At 55.1% G+C, this 17259-nt stretch overlaps 1 protein-coding gene across 1 annotated transcript in view; it reads right to left on the bottom strand.

Annotated features, from left to right (window-relative positions):
• Positions 1 to 16631, bottom strand: part of Lrp1 (LDL receptor related protein 1) — an 82835-nt gene extending 66204 nt beyond the window's left edge. Inside the window, exons 1-6 of the mRNA XM_059245346.1 lie at positions 16193 to 16631; positions 7907 to 8029; positions 5341 to 5478; positions 3264 to 3383; positions 355 to 483; positions 4 to 267 (exon numbers count right to left, since the gene is read on the bottom strand). Of these exons, the coding sequence (XP_059101329.1) occupies positions 4 to 267; positions 355 to 483; positions 3264 to 3383; positions 5341 to 5478; positions 7907 to 8029; positions 16193 to 16262 (844 nt within the window). The 5' untranslated portion in view covers positions 16263 to 16631. The remainder of the gene's footprint in view (positions 1 to 3; positions 268 to 354; positions 484 to 3263; positions 3384 to 5340; positions 5479 to 7906; positions 8030 to 16192) is intronic.
• Positions 16632 to 17259: the final 628 nt, after the last annotated feature.

The raw sequence follows: 17259 nt of genomic DNA, 5'->3' as shown, positions 1-17259 counted from the left end.
CACGGTGCAGACTGAGGGAGATGTTGATGGTATGCTCGTCCACAAAGCCCTTCAGGCCAGGCATCCGGGCACACTTGAGCTGTGTCTGGGCGGCACTGTCCCCGACGTGCACCCAGCACACGGTCTCATTGGCGTAGCTGAAGTCCATGGCCGTGGTCTGTCGGGTGCTGGTGGGTGTGATGGTGGACACCTGGGCTCCACTCAGGTATGTAGCTAGGATGTTCTGGGAGTTGGCGATCAGGAGCACCGGCGGCCGATCTACTGGCTCTGAAGATGGGACAGACAAAGGTCAGTGGGGACTTCTGGCTGCCGAGGCCACTCTTGGCTCCATGGCCGGGGGGCAGCCGCACCTACCATTCTTGGCTTTGCATGAGCGGTTGTCTGGCTGGAGCAGGTAGCCCTCGACACAGCCACATGTGAAGGAGCCGTCTGTGTTGGTACAAAGCTGGCTGCAGGTGCCATACACGGAGCATTCGTCAAAATCTGCGAGGAGAGAGGAGGACAGCAGAGCCGTTATCCAGTGCAGCAGGGTGCCCTGCGACACCACCAGCCGGGGGACAGTTTGGTGGAACCGGTGACAGATCCGAATGTGCAAACCTACTGCCCAGAAAACATAGTTTTGGGATTTCCTCTGCTCCATCATGCCCCACGGTCATTCAGGAAACGTTTCTCGGAAACCGATGAGGCAGGCTCGGAAGACACAATGACGAATTTGAAAACAGAACTACATTACTGTCTTCATGAAACTTACACTCGGGTAATAAATGGAAGGCTGATGTTATAATAAAGAAAAAAAAAGGTAAAGCTTGGGTTCGAGGGGGTAGTAGAGTGGAAAACGACCAGTGCTGTTGGAAACAAAGGGCAAAGCAGGGCTGTGGTGTACGTCAGCAGCAGGGTGCCTACCTGACATGTGCAAGACCCTGGGTTTGATCCTTAGCACTGCTCTTAAAATAAAAGACAAGGGCCAGGCAGTGGTGGCGCATGCCTTTAGTCCCAGCACTCGGGAGGCAGAGCCAGGCGGATCTCTGTGAGTTCAAGGCCAGCCTGGTCTACAGAGTGAGATCCAGGACAGGCTCCAAAGCTACACAGAGAAATCTTGTCTCGAAAAACCAAAACAAAAAACAAACCAAAACAAAAAACAAAAAAAAAAACAACCCAAAAAACAAAAAAAGGCAAGGGGCTGTGGAGACGGCTCAGTGGTTAAGAACACTTACAGCTCTTCCAGAGGACCCAGGTTCTGTTCCCAGCAACCACATGGTAACTCACAACCATCAGTAATGTTAATTTCAGGGGTTCCTACGCCTTCTTCTGACTTCTTGGGGCACCAAGTATGCACATGGTACACAAACATATGTAGGCAAAACACTCACTCATACATATAAAAATAAATAAATCTTAAAAAAAAAAAAAAAAAAAAAAAGGACAGAGGGGCTGAAGAGATGGCTCAGCTGTTAGGAGCACTTGCCGCTCTTGCAGAGGACCTGGGTTCAGTTCCCAGTGCCCACACGGTGGCTCACAGCCATCCATAATGTTATTAGTTCCAGGGATCCAACACCCTTTTCTGTCCTCCGTGGGCACCAGGCATGCATGTGGTGCACATACATATATGTAGGTAAAACACTGATACACATTAAAAAAAAAAAAAAAAAAGGGAAAAGGAGGAGAAGGCCTAGTCGTGAGGGTCTGACGTACGCAGAGTGGTTAAGGACGGCCGCACGGAGAAGGTGGTATTTGTGCAGACAAACTTAAACAGAAAGGTTTGCATTGTTTGTGACAGAGGAGAAACGGGGGACATCTTACTCACCAATAGGGAAATGGCCAAGTAAACTGTGGTCGCAGCACGTCACAGTGGTTTTTAGTGAATGAGGTAGATCTCTACAGACTACCGTGGCGGGTGGGGCGGGGTGTGGTGAGGGGGTAAGGGAAAATCCCTAGAATGTACTGAGGAGTGGAAAACACTGTAAGTGATACCTACAGTGTGGCATTACGTATGGAAAAAGAACACAAACACAAGCAAGATTTACATTTGGTGATGGCAACAGAGGGCTGGTGGAGGGGTACAGCACACTGCTGGATTCACCTCCAGGCGGAATGGGGGCAGAACGGAAGAGAATTTATTAAGGAGCTCTGTTTTATCTGTAATGCTTTAATTTTTCTCTTTTCTTCGCCTCTCTCTCTCTCTCTCTCTCTCTCTCTCTCTCTCTCTTTTAAGACAGGGTTTCTCTGTGTAATCCTGGCTGTCCTGGAACTCTGTAGCCCAGGCTGGCCTCCAACTCAAGAGATCCACCTGCCTCTGCCTCCCAAGTGCTGGGATTAAAGGTGTGCACTACCACCACCGGCTTTGATCTTTTTTTTTTTTTTTTCTTTTTCTTTTCCTCTTCTTCTTTTTTTTTTAGGAAGGCTTTTACTCTGTAGCCCAGGTTGGCCTGGAACTCATTAATAATCCACCTACCTCAGCTTTTCAAGTACTGGAACTACAGGTGTGAGCCATACCATCTGGCTAATGCTTTAATTTTTTACAACAAAATTCGTGTGCAAGCGAAAATTTTTCGAAGAGTTTTGAAAGTGCCGCTGAAAGCAATACTTAGGACTCACAGCCACACCATGTCTGGGCTGCCCCTGGGGCCCTCCTTTTTGTCTTTTTCTCCCTCAGTCCAGCCCTGCTTCAACTCACCTGGCAGCCAGCCTCTCACACACACACACACACACACCCGCGCGCGCTCACGCGAGCACACACACACACACACACACACACACACACACACAGAGCCACGTTCACATACCTTTGCATGTCCCCTCACACACACACCCACACCCACCCACCCCCACACACAGCCATGTTAACATACCTTTGCATGTCCCCCTCACACACACACCTGCGCGCGTGCACACACACCCACCCGCACACAGCCACGTTCACATACCTTTGCATGTCCCCCTCACACACACACCCCTGCACACAGCCACGTTCACATACCTTTGCATGTCCCCCTCACACACACACCCCTGCACACAGCCACGTTCACATACCTTTGCATGTCTCACACACACACACCCTGCACACAGCCACGTTCACATACCTTTGCATGTCTCACACACACATACCCCGCACACAGCCACGTTCACATACCTTTGCATCACACACACACACATACACACACACACACACCAGCACACAGCCACATTCACATACCTTTGCATGTCACACACACACACACACACACACACACACACACACCCCGCACACAGCCACGTTCACATACCTTTGCACGTCTTGCCGTCTGCCTGCAGCTGGAAGCTGCTGTTGCAGAAGCAGGTGGGTCCACTGGGTGTGGGGACACAATGGTGCTGACAACCCATTCGAGAACAGTTGACCCGGAGCTCTGCACGGGGTAGGAGAGACACACTCAGGCCCCCAGACACGCAGCCACCCCAAGACGGCAACCTCCCCGTCTCCAGTCACCCTTCAGAAGCTGCTTTGAAGTAAAGGCCACGGTGCCCGAGAGCGAGAGCACTTAGGAAGCAAGCGCAGGATTCTGCAGGGCCCAGAAAGCGCCAGTGCAATGGGGACAAGGTCACACAGCCGATTGTGGCTTGGCACCCGCCTCTGCCTGCTCTGTCACTCTGGACCATCGGTGTCACCCCCCCCCGCCCCAGGATGGCTTCTGGTATTTTGATAGGGTCAACAAGAAGAGACAGTGAATCTTCCCTGTGCCTTATGTTTGCACTTGAAGGGAGTTACTATGTCAGCTCCAGCGGAGGGTGAAGTAGGGACAGGCAATACCGACAGTTAGTGCTTCTGCCCTCTGGCCTACAAGTGCTGTTCTAAGTCATCCTTGAGCTCCGGAGGCCTCACAGGGAAGACCCAGAGTCCAGATGGAGGAAGAGGAAGAATAAGATGAGTTCCTCCTCCTGCCATGACCCACTTCTCCAGGGGAGACAGAGGGGGTAAGACAGGGGCGGGGCTCGGTGGGAGAATTGTGCCCCCCACACACACACCAGCGACCCAATTAAGGGCTTGCTTGGGGCCAGGCGACTAGGCCACAAAGACCCCTTTGTCCAAGCTCTTCACACCCCCACCTAGGAGAAAACCGCTGAGAGGTTAAGGTGTTTAAAGCACTGAGCTCGCCAGGAGGAGCTGGGGGGGCGGGGGTGAACCTCAGTTACTCTTCCTCCACCCTCCGGTCAGAAAGACCAACTTTCCAGTCTTTCACCAAGGGGGTAAATGCTGCCTGCTGTGGGAAATCTGGAAAAGAAGTCTTGTGGGTGGGCGGGCTTCTCTAATATTGCGGGATGCCAAGCCAAGTTTCTTGTTTGTTTGTTTCGGAGACTAAAAAGGTATTCGAAAAGGAAGCAAACCTGGGCACACAATGCTCTAGTTAGGATTGGCCACAGGGCTGAAGTTAGCCCTAAACTAACTTTCTGTATCTCATCCCAAGAGCTCCAGATGAAATCAGCCAAAAGGAAGGAGGAAAAAAAAAAAAAATCTCCCACAAACCCCCTTGCTCCACAGTCCCTGCTGGAGTGAAAGGATCCAGATGTGTCTCCTCCCACAAGCAGATGTTTTCTGACATGTGTATGACATATGACACTGGCCCCACCCCCCACTCCTATGACTGCCCTCCTCCAGACCTGTTAAATGCTGCTTGCTCCAGGCCCAGAACCTGGGGCAGAAGAGAGGCTACTATTTCTCTAACAGCCAAGCCTGAAGGTTGTTCCACATCACGGATTCCTCTTAATCCGCTGCCACAGCCAAGAGGTGTGGCCGGTTACTGATGTCCCCTCCTCCGTCTGAAAGGCTTTCCCATCAGCCAGCTTTGAGAACATATGGAAAGGAAGGACCAGAGCAGGCTTGGTCCCCTCCAAGACTTGCAGTTCTTGAGGGATGCCTTCGAGAACTCTGGCAGGGTCAGTGCACCAAACCTGAGGTCCCTAACCCTAGCTCGGATGACAACATCTCTGTTCCTCTGTGTTCACACCCAGGAGTCATGGAGGAAAGCGTTTGAAGAAAGTAGTCCACTATTAAAAACAGAGTATAAAAACACTTCTCATCTCATAGTTGAGAACAGGCTTGAAGAGAGGTGACTTGTCCGAGCACACACAGCCAGAGGAAAAGTGCCCAGTCTGGCCCACAGCTGAAGCCCATAGGGCTGTTTGATCAGGCTCCAAGCCCAAGGGGCCACTAATTTCATTGACAAGTCTGGGCATGGGAGCAGGACAAGGTCTCATACCCACTAAAGTCCAAGGACGGTCCTTGGATCGTGAACTGTAACATCCCCCCAGATGCTGTGCCAAGAGAACATGTACCCCACGTCACAGGAGAGCGTGTGGCCCCCTTACCTCGGCAGTGAGCGCCCTCATCCGAACCATCCATACAGTCTTGGACCCCGTTGCAGAGACGAGACATGGGAACACACAGTTCGGTCCCCAGACAATTGTGCTCATTTGGTTGACATCTCTGGGCTTTACTTTGGGGACCTGGGAGCAAACAGATGTGACGGCATCACCAAGCTGCCTGAGGTGGCCAGTCAGTCATCCTGGTACTGGGTGGGGAAGGTGAGGAATAAACCAAGATTGGCATTTCAGAGAGCCGTAGATCTCAAGGGGTCTTAGGGACTAAACGGATTCTTCTAACTACCGCTTCGCCACCCACAGCAGTAGCCACGCATCTGTCAGCCATGTGAAGGGGAACGCCAGGGCCTACCGTAAACGCTCCACGCTTATGGACCCTATAGCCTCGATAGTCTATAAACCAGGAGACAGGCAGAAGCTTAAGGAAACAGTCCCTGGCAGAGAGGGAGCTCCCATGACAAACAAACAGAAATAAACTACCTTTCTGTGGTTCTCAGAGCACAGAGCTCAGTGTTGGGTGAAGCCCACGTCTAGAAGTGAGCCAGTTCACAGACACAGCCGTACGCCATTCTCAAACACTTTAAGTGTGCTAAATTAAAAGTCCATACAAAGCCAGGCATGGTACCTTTAATCCCAGCACTTGGGAGGCAGAGACAGGAGGATCTCTGTGAGTTCAAGGCCAGCCTGGTGTACAGAGTGAGTTCCAAGACAGCCAGGGCTACACAGAGAAACCCTGACTGGAAAAATCCAAAACAAAACAAAACAAAACCTAAAACCTACATATAAAATATATACTAGTTTTTTATATCAAATATCAAAAGAGGGCCAAGGATCTCTAATAATTTCCATACAAGTAATATTAATATACTGAAATAATATTTTGGGTGCATTTGATAAAAATATTCAAATTAACTTTAGCTGTTTGCTTTTTTAATGTGGCTGTTTGGATATTTCAAAGCTGCATATGACTTATATTGTATTTCTCTTAAGCTGTATTATCCTAAACTTCCAACCCGAAGCAAAGGCCTGGTGGGAAGCTCTAGAAAGGTCAAAACCTGTGGTCTACCGATAACATCCTTCTTCGTTTCCATAGCGGCCAGGAAGAGGGATGAGATAGGAAGACACCAACGGTCCCAACGGCAAGGTGTGTCTGTTCTGGTGTTGACCCCACCCGAGCAGGGAGGTGTTCGTGTGAGGCCGATAGCGTGATTATAGAGGTTCTAGGCAAGGGAGTTTCCATCCTTTGTGTGTGTGTGTGTGTGTGTGTGTGTGTGTGTGTGTGTGTGTGTGGTGTGTGTGTGGTGTGTGGTGTGGTGTGTGTGTGTGTATGTGTGTGTGTGTGTAGTGTGTGGTGCGTGGTGTGGTGTGTGTGTGCGCGCGTGCACCTGTCTGGGTCTGAGTGCCCGCCGCCACGACACGTGTTTGGGCATCTGTCTGAGTATTTCTGCAGCTACTTTTGGGAGCATCCACATGGGCTGTGCAAACGACCTGAGCCTCTGTCTGGTGGGTGTTCGTGCCTGGTGGGGCTATGTGTGTCTGTTATGGTCCAGGAGGGTGCATGTGTGTTCACACATGTGTGGGGATTCAGTAAGAGAGGGTTTGCCTCACACTGAAGGAAGGGATGAACCAAAGTGTGTGACCGATCCCCATGTGGCTTTCTCTCCTCCCAACACACAGGCCCAGGGTCAGAAACGTGGAGGGGGAAGTGGTGTAGACCACAGGAGGCTCCAGGCCTAATACCCAGCGATTACCCCTCCAGGGCAGGATGCAGGGGTGAGGAAGAGCCAGTAGCTTCCTTTCCACCCTAACCACTACCCTGGATAGCCATGCTAGAGGTATTAGAAGGGACACAGGGTGGCACTGAAGCTGGATGACGAGAAAAGATAGCATGCTTAGACCTTTGGCCAGGATTGGCCATGCAGGGGAAATACTGAAGGCAGAGACCCTAGGACTCTGGGGTCCTGCCAGCAAGTCCTCCCCCTATTCACCCCTCTCCTGGCCACTGGGAGGGTGAGGGCTGGGTGAGGACCTTTCTCCCAGTTTAAACAGCTGCTCTGATTACACCACTTATTGGGGGCAGGGGAAGGCGGGGTGTCGGGAAGGGCACAGGGGTGGGGCTTCTGGTACAGGGACTGAGCAAGAGCAGTGGCCTTTGGCCTGGGAGACTAGGGGCAGAAGGGTACCTGGCAGGGCCCGAAGGCCACTCACCGAGTGCCAGAGAAGCTTCAGACGTGGGAGGAAGAAAATGGTGTAAGGAAAGGGCAGCTTGGTTATCTCCTTCGTGGCGAAGGTGCTCCCCCAGAGGCCACTGTCCCCCAGCAGCCTTGGGGGTGCAGCAGCCAAGGGAAATCCAAGGTACCATCACTGCTCACACCATGCCGGGTGCTTTGAAGACGCAGGAGGGAACCCTGAGCTATGTCACGGGCGGACACAGCCACAGAGCAAGGGCCATGCCAGGCTAGCGTCTCTGGCTGCTCCTATCCCAAACACCCCGCAAAAAGGAAAGAGAAAAAAACCCAGGGTTTAGAGCGAGGGGCCCGGGAAAGGAACTCACAGATCTCAGGGGCCTCATCAGAGCCGTCTGGACAGTCTTTCTCCCCATCACACCGCCAGCCCTTCGAGATACAGGTGATTTGGTCTCTGCAGGCAAACTGCTTCGGGCTGCACGTTTTAGGGGCTGAAGGCAAGGAGAGAAGGGGAAGGGGAAGGGGAAGAGGAAGGATGGCGGTCAACTCGTGGGCGCTGGAGCGTCCTATGCCTCCCCAGCGTCAATCCTCCATAGAGCGCAGATATAGCAAAGGGGGAGGGTCCAAGAGTCTTATCGCCCCTTTCCAAGTGTTCGAGGCCGGGTGTCCGGCATGCCCCTCCACCCCAGGGCTTCAGGGTCAAAGTCCGTGCCGCTCTGGTTTCGTCATCGCTCCCCAGCACCCCCTGACCTTGCTAACTGTGACGGGAAGAGCAGAGGTCTCTGCTGTGGTTCTTCTTCACGCTCCTCTTGTTCCCACGGGCAGCCCGCAGACGGCCTTTCCTAACTAACCACTCTGCTTCTCTGACCTCAGGGACACTACTGGCCTCTTGACCTGTCACCCCAGCTCCAACTCCTTACCATCGGACCCCCACGTGAGAACTGTGGAGAGGTCCTTGGCACACAGCGTGGCTCGGAGATGTTACCTCGGAGGACAGCAGGGAGGACGGAGCCAGACAGGGAGGATGGGACGGGTAGGAGGCTCACCTTCCACCTAACAGCTTCCCTGTTGGTCAGGCCACAGAGTAGGGGACTTCCGGGGGGGAGTGCTCCAGATAAGGAGGATCTAAAGATCACTCTCCAGCCGTGGCAGGGTCCTGGCTGGCTCCATCTGGAGGAACTAATTCTGACGTCCCTCACCTGTGGCATGACGATATCCACGGGGACCACCTGACTTTAATTGCCCTCATCCCCAGTGAGGAGCTACATCACTGACAGCTGACAGGACTGTGTGCAGAGTTACGTGCTGGGGGCAGTGATCGACCAGCTCTCTCCATCTGCCATCTCATCATTTAGTCTTCCCCACAAGACGACGCCTAGAGAGCTGCTAACCCCCGGTTTCTGGGCCAGACCTGCCCAGGATCACACACCTAGCAAGTGACAAAATCAGGACTCAACTCAGTTCAGCCGACTCTAGGTTCTCTCTCTCTTTTTTAAAGTTTTATTTTATGTGTACGGACGGGTGTTTTGCCTGCGTGTGTGTCTGTGGACCACATGTTTCCCTGGTGCCTGAGGAGGGCAGAGGAGGGCATTGTACCCCCTGAAAGTGGACTTACAGATGCGTGTGAGCTGGCTTTGGGTGGTGGGACTCGAACTCCAGCCCTCTGAAAAAGCAACCAGTGCTCTTAACCACTGAGTCATCTCTCCAGCCCCACGGCTCTAGGGTCTCAAAGACTGTAGTCCTCTCTCATCTGATGCCTTATCACCACGTCCAGCACAGGGGTCCTGTCTCCCGCCTGGGTCAAGCCCATTTCTGCTCCTGTGACAGGCACTGACTAGGTACCAAGATGGGCGCAAAAGGCCAAGGACCCCTCAGGAGCCACAGGTCCTGGGGAGCCTGTACAGCAGTAACTGGAATGCAGGACTGAGACCGGAGAGTAAGGAAAGTGTGTCAGGGCTCTGACAGAGGGAGTCCAGTGGAAATACCCTCTCCTTCATCCCCATCTCTGGCAGAGGGGACTATATCAGGCCCTTGTCTCCTTCATCCCCATCTCTGGCAGAGGGGACTGTACCAGGCCCTTGTCTCCCTCATCCCCATCTCTGGCAGGGAGGACTGTACCCAGGCCCCTGTCTCCCTCATCCCCATCTCTGGCAGGGAGGACTGTACCCAGGCCCCTGTATCCTTCATCCCCATCTCTGGCAGGGAGGACTGTACCCAGGCCCCTGTCTCCCTCATCCCCATCTCTGGCAGGGAGGACTGTACCCAGGCCCCTGTATCCTTCATCCCCATCTCTGGCAGGGAGGACTGTACCAAGCCCCTGTCTCCCTCATCCCCATCTCTGGCAGGGAGGACTGTACCCAGGCCCCTGGCCAGAACCAGAGCTGAGTTCAGGAAACACACCAAGGATGGCCTGGCCAGGCCCCCTTGGAGTCCCCCTTCCTCCCTCCTACCCTGATCCGGGAATAAAGGCCCCTTGAGGAGGTGGATAATGCTGAGTTCATTACCCCACTGGGCCAGCTGTGAGGTCTTCCCGGGGAAACAGCCCGCCAACCTAGTTAGCATGCTGGAGGCCATCACTTCCCCTGGCCAGCCAGGCCGGCTGAGGGGGGGTGGGGGCGGGAGAGGGACTGCGGTGGGACTCAGAGGCAGATGGGATGTTCGGAGCTCTGAGACACCGGTGACACTTCTTCCTCCCGTACCTGGGGCTCAGCCCATGCCCCCAACTTTCCCCAGGGCAGAACTCACAGCCAGGGTCTGAGGTCACTGGCTGGTCACTCTAACCTCCTCTGTCTTCCACGTCCCAGCCACGGATCCCCTCCTTTGGCCCTCACATGGTTCCCCCACGGTCCCCCACCCCCATTTTTGGCTTGAATTCGACTGAGGAAACAGCAGCTGGCAGACTCCAAAAGCTGAAATGAGAGAGATTCACAAACCAGATGTGCTCCTGTGGAGGGAGGGCAGTGGGGGATGGGCTCCCCTCCCTCCCTGAAAGGAAGAGGAGGGTTCAGACCCTGTCCCTCTGCACCATCTCCTCAGGCTTAGGGGCAGAGGGTGGATGGGGTGGCGTGGGTGGGGGTGCACGTCTCTCAAGACAGCCAGGACAGCAGAAGGATTGGCGAGAGATAAGTGAAAGAACTTCCTGTCAGCCATGGTGGAGAAAGCCCTAGGAATTTTGAGTGAGAAGGCTGAAGTCTGTCTTTGATTTCCTTCAGGGGGAGAAGAAGGAAAACACATAACCTACTTTGGGGCAGTTTCCACAGCCAAGTGAAGCCTCCTCCAAGCTGGGAGGGAGCTGGGATGGGGGTGGGGGAGGAAATGTATAATCTCCTTAAAGGCCAAGCCAACTGAGATGCCCTCAGCTGAATCGTCTGCATCTGAACCCAAGATTCAGAAAATCCATTCTTGGGGCCTTCAGAAGGGGAACAATATCATTGTCGTGGTCGTCGGTTAGGAAGGGTCCCTGCCTGCTCCCGCCCCACGACCACCGAGTACCACACACAGATCGGAAGCCCTGGGGTCGGACTGTCACGCTGCGGGGTGTTTGCTAGGGCAATCCCATCTCACAGAGAAGAACACTGAGAAGGACGAGGCAGGATGGGACGGAAGAGGCTGGGGCAGGAGGGGGAAGCAGGAGCGAGGGAGGAGGGGGAGCGAACTGTGGAGCACGGGGACACAGGGGCTGTCTGTTCTCAGCCTGGAGATGTGACTGCCATGCTAACCTGGCCAACACCCTGCCCCTCCCCAACCAGGCACCCAGCCCAGCCATGGCCCCCAGGGCCACCGAGCCGGAGCCAGGGCAGGAGGTGTGGGGTTGGGTGTGTATCCAGACACAACACAGACCCCCACTGCCTGGCTCAAGCCTCTGTCCCACTCTGGGACCTTGGGGTGGGGTGGGGACAGGAGGCCAGAATGCCTGGCTAGGGAACAGGGAGAGAAGAAAACCCTGGACAGAGCTGTCCCTCCAAAGAGCAGGGACCTGTCCTTCAACAGCCCCTGGGAACCTCCAACATTCTTCCAGAAGGACAAGGAGACAGGAGGCAGGAAGAGCAAGAAAGTGACCCTGGGGCCATTTGGAGAGTGACAGGGTGGAGAGAGGGCTAGGCTCCCTCCATAGTAACATCCTGTAAGGGAAAAACCACACCAGGAGCCAGAGAGGTTGGGGCAGGCTGCGGGAATCTGAGCTTTCCAACGTTTGGGAGCAGGGCTGCAAGAGCCTCCAGCCCAACAGAGCTTTTCCCCAAATTTTATGTATTTTGGGTGTTACCAGCGGCTCCTTCCCGCAGCTCAGTGAGGCTCAGACACATTTTTGTCATTCCTGAGTCTGGAACTCTGCTTTGCGGCCTGGGACAGATGGACAGACAGGGTGGCTTGGACCGCCGGGGGAAGAGAAGGGTCTCCTCTTCTATCCTGAGTCAATATTGACTCAGGACATTAGCCTGACCCACGACCCTGTCTTTTCCTTTCCCCACAAATAAAATCCAGATCCCCTCGAATGCCTGCGGAGGTCAACATATCTCTCCCAAGGCTGAGTCCATTATTAGCCCTCCCCCATGCCCCACATGGCCTGTGCTCACCAGCAGGAGAGCTCTAAGCTCCTGACCTCCTTAAGTTCTCAGACGCCGGTTAGGAGGAAGTTCTACCAGAGGTCTCACCTCTTTCCTTTCTTTCTGAAATACCCCCAATCTCACACACACACACACACACACACACACACACACACACACACCAAGTTTTTGTTGTTGTTGTTGTTGTTGTTGTTGTTGTTGTTGTTTTAGAAATATTTGCCCTGATCCCAATTTCCAAAATCAGTCAAAGGGGTTTGGTTAGAAGAGAGGAATTTGGGGGGAAGTTGGAGGGGACAATCTGGGTCCAGGAGGGGAAGAATAGCAAAGGTAAAGGGCAGGAAGGAAAGCCCGGAAGAGATGCCACTACCAAGCAGCTTTCACGATCTAGGGGACCTGCAGAGAGGTAAATATAGCTAGCCCAAAGAAAGTAAGACGGTGACTGAGAACAGAGTCAGGGCTGGGAAGACAGCAGAGGAAGGGTAAATAAAAGATGAGAACCAGGAGGGCCAGAGACACAGAGCTTCTGGAAGACCATAAGAAGATGGACAGACAGACAGCCAAAAAGACAGGAAGGGGGCTAAATGCAGAGGTTGCCCAGAGGGTGACACAGCTGTCCTGGGGTGAACCCAGAGAATGACCCCCTCCTCCCCCGAGACGGAGGTGGGGCAGCACATATCCTGGCTTTGGGAGATAGAGTCCCAACACAGTAACTTCTGACCTAAGGGAGTCCAGATTAGAGCCTGCTGCCTCTCACAGAGTGGGAGAGTGGGCGGACGGGTAAGGAAGCCCAACTCTTCAGCCTGGGCAGTCAGGCCTGGGGGACTGTCATCTCACGGGAGTGTGACGGACAATCCCCTCTCCCCTACCCCTCACCTCCTTCTGGGAGGCTCTATACTGGTGCCATGAGGCCACCACACGGGAAACACTCCAGAGCCAACTGCTTCCTTCTCTAAACAATGCAGGATCCTGCAAACCAGGCTGAAATCTGGGACAGAACACAGGGGGGCGGGACCAGGTTCCCGGGCACAAGTCACCACCAACTCAGAGACCCTTGCATGGTCCCACTCAACAGCCCTAGGTTCCCCAAGAACAAGCAAGCTCCCCCTACTCAGATCTGGATCACAGGAATCCAAGGGGTGGGCAAGACCCCCAGAAGAGAATCCAGGGTGTGTGTGTGTGTGTGTGTGTGTGTGTGTGTGTGCGCGCGCGCGCGTGAATAAACTCTGGGGTTCATATGTGCAGGGCCAAGACAGGAAAGAGTAACACTGGAATAAGGAAGGACTTTGCAAAGGTAAGCAATGACTGGTTGATTTGGGTTTTGTTGGTGCTGGGGGACCGAACCCAGGGCCTCAAGCACACTGTTTGCTCTGCCACCCACCCTGAGCTGCACCTAACCCCAGGAAGGGGTTGGAAGAGGGTGTGGGTTTGGAAAGGATCTGACTTAGGGTTGGGCCCTGGGTGGCATGGCTGGAAGGCCCCGTGAGGGAGTGACAGAGTGATAGAACAACAAAAAACAAAGAAACAAAAAAGAAAAAGTCTTGGAAAGCTGCCGCCCCCAGCATCAAAATAACGGCCCAAAGGAATTCCCTACGTGTGTCTGGCCTCAGAGGAGGAAGCTACAGAGGGCTGTTTAGGATTTGGGTCTGAGCAGGGAGACTGGAACCTTCTCTCAGGAAGCCAGGACATTAACACGTCAATCTCATAACTCAACTGTTCACCTTTCCTAGCAACTAGTAACGGGCCGGCTCAAGCAGGAGAGGAGAGGGCCAGGGAGAGAAGTCTTCCCTGAGCTGGCTGGCTGCCTGGCAAGCTTCCCATGAAGTATCCTTCTCCTCAGCAAGGCCCTCAGTGATCCTTCCATCGTCCTCTCCATTAACCTTTTCCATCGTCCTTGGCTGCAAGTGCATTCCACTGTGTCTCCTAGGAGGAAGTCAACCCTCTCACCCCACCATGCAGAGGACCCCAGTATGAGCTTCAGACACAGACAGAAGAAAGGTGGGGAAAGGCCCCTAGAGCTATTCCTGAGAAGCAGGAAGGGCAATTAGAATCGTCAGGTAAGTTGAGGCAGGAGGCCCCTTCTCTGGAAAGCCAAGAAAGACATTCAGAGTCTACAGGGCCGACGCCTACAGGTCTCTCTTCCTTCCCAGGGGAAGAGTATGGGTGTGTTTGGAGGTGGTCCCTTCCCTGGGGACTTGTGTTTCTTGCCAGGGATGGAACACGGGGCATCCTGTGTGCTAGGACAAATATTCTACCACTGACCTTTACCCCCACCCTGACCGACCATGCACAGAGTTGCTATGAACTCAGGATTTAGAGGTGCTTGCCTAGAGACGGTTAAGGAGAACATGTCAGACTCCCTCATTCAAACACCACCAATCAATCAACTTAGTGCAGCATTTGGACTCCTTGGAGTGGTGCTCCCTAGGACCCGGGCCCTCCACAGGCAGCCTACTTGACTCCCCCCCACCCCCACCCCGCCCCGCGCCCGCCCCTGCACAGGCTCCTGATGGGTCTGTTTCTGGCTTAATATTTTTTTCTTCCCAAAGTTCTTTGCCTCAGTTTCCCCTCTCCCCTCACAGGGCTGAGACCAAGAAGAAAGCACAGGATGACTTTAGATGTGAGGGGCAGAGAGGGTGGCTTGGCTCCACAGGCTTGTCGGAAGGGTAGGCAGAAAATTAGGGGTGGTAGCCAGACAAGACAGTCCCCAAGACGACATGACTGAGGGCCACGGAGTAAACTGTTTTTCTGGGCACAGCTGCTTCCTGACCCTCCTGCCCTCCTCTCCCAAATGAAACAAGTTAGGGAAGGGGGTGGGGGAAGAACACATAATCTGGTTTCAGAGAAAAACTTTCCCAATCCCAGCCTGGCAAGCCCTGGCCGCCAGAGGAGGGGTGTCTGATGCTATGAGGCTGTTGTCCCCAGTCGGAGGGTAAACCTGACAGGAAGTAACGAAATCTCACCCCTTCTCAAGTTAGGGGCCCAGCCCAGTTCAACCCCATGACCCCAGCGTAAAGCCTGGGCAAGTCTTGAACTGGTGACTCACGGCAAGAGGAGAAACAGCTGGCAGAAAAAGGGGAGGGGGGGCACACATTTCCCCAAAGAACCCAGCAGCTCAAGCCTACCACATAAACTGTGTGCATGAGGTGAGGTCGGGCTGGGCTTAAACACACTTACTAAACGAGCGGGAATTGGGGTGTGGGTGCATAGTCATAACCCCCCATCCAACCTCCAACTCTCCTTCCAATCCAAACTGTGGTCAGGCCAGGAATGGCTGCCTCTGAACCCCCTCCCCAGCATTCCAGACCATTCTCCAGTCCCTTCCAGAATGATGACATCTGATTTTTTTTTTCTCTCTCTCTCTCATCTCAAAGCTCCCAGGAATTAAGAAGGGAAATTCAGTCAAGAGCATCACCAGACCCCTCCGTCCCTCAACCCCGCTACTGACAGAGGCCATCAGAGCCGAGTGCTCACTTCGGAACCCAGGCAGGCAGCCCAGGATTCTGGACCCAGGCCTCCATGTCTGGGATGCAGGGCTCATTCCACACCCAAACAGGGGGCCCTCCCTATCCCCACCCACAGCTTTCTCGGCCTGCCTGCCCTCTGGCCAGCAGGGCACCCCTAGCCAGCTCTGCCTCCCAGCCTTCAGAGTCCACCGCAAAAGGCCCTCCGCCCCCTTTTGCAGCGGTACACAGCAAATCCGGATTCCTTCACAATTCAGACTGGGGGGGGGGGGGGGAAGGGTTGTGGGAGGGTGGAGGATGTAGGGGAGGCAGAGGCCCTCCCCTACCAGAAATAGGAAGAGAAGGCCTCTCAATCCCAGGATCAGAAAAAGGGGGAGCCCTCCTTCCTTAGCCAGGCCTCTGGTCTTTGTCTGAGCTGGGGGGCCCTGGAAGCATCATTTGTCCCAGGCTCCCATCCCCCAAATCAGACCCCATCCCCGCCCCCAGTCAGGCCGCTGCTGTGTCAGCTGGACCGGGATAACAAAAGGCACCCCCTCCCGCGTCTCCCTTCCCCATCCAGACGCAGGGGTGGGGGCTGGGAAGGGGGAGCCCCCAGGGTTCCAAGGGGGCCCGCGGAAATCTCACTCACCATCCATAGTGGCCCCGGCGACCATCGCGGAGATCAGGGGCAGCAGCAGCAGGCACGACGGGGTCAGCATGGTGTGGGCCGTTGCAGGCTGCAGCCCCCGCCCTCTGGTCCTCTCACTTCTCGTCCTCGTCCCCCCCCCAATTGGGGGGTCCCCCTTTATCTTCCTCTCTCCGGGCTCTTCTATTCTTATCCTTTTCCTTTAGCGAAGCGAACCAGGGGCGTAGGTGAAAAGGCACAGTTCCGAGCCCCTCGGGAAGGGCCTGCTGACGCGGGTGCGCCCCCTGCCCCCAAATTCGAACCCTTCACCCTGGCTTCACTCCTCGCTCCTTTTCCCCCTCCCCGGGGCGAAAGCTCACAGCCCCATCTCGGAGCCGCCTCCGGCTGCAAAAATGCACAATTGGGAGGAGGCGGGGTGGGGGGTGGGGGGCGTGGACCCGATGGGGGGTGCCTTTGGTAGGGGCCTGATGGAGAACTGGGGGCTCCCCCGTTTCCGCCTCCTCAGTGCACTGGCCTGGAGCTCGCACCGCTGTTCCCCTGGACTGAAGTGCCGCGGGGGGGGGGGGGGGGGGAGGAGAGGAGGAGGAGGGAGGGGTGCTGAGAGGGGGAGAGGGAGGGGACAGGGAGAGGAGGGAAGGAGGGAAGGGGCGGGGAAAGAAAAAGAGAGGAGGGGTGGGGGAGAGAGCGAGCGAGCTACGCGGCAATCCTGAGGATGCGCATGCGCTGATTTGGCGCGCTGCCCTGGGGAGGGGGAGTCGGAGGCGCGGCGGGCTCCGGAGTTCTGGGAAGCGGACCGGGAGTGGGAGTCCCCGGGGCGCCCTGCCGTCCTCGGGCTGCGCCTGCCTCCGGCGCTCCCTGGAGCCCGAGGAGCCCGGGGTGGGAGGATGGGGCGAGGGTGGAGCGGAGCGGAGCGCCCGCCCGCGCCCCTTTGGAACTCAATGTCACAGCCCAGGATTTCAGATCCCCTCCGTGGGGTCCCGAGCCGACGCCCCGGCGGAGGCCCGGCTTCCTGGGGGAACCCAGACAGTGCCTGCCCAGCCTCGGGTGGGGGCAGGGGCGGCCGGTCCGCC

The sequence above is a fragment of the Peromyscus eremicus genome, chromosome 18, assembly GCF_949786415.1.
Source record: "Peromyscus eremicus chromosome 18, PerEre_H2_v1, whole genome shotgun sequence".
Taxonomy (NCBI): Eukaryota; Metazoa; Chordata; class Mammalia; order Rodentia; family Cricetidae; genus Peromyscus; species Peromyscus eremicus.
This window is presented reverse-complemented; position numbering and strand designations above follow the sequence as displayed.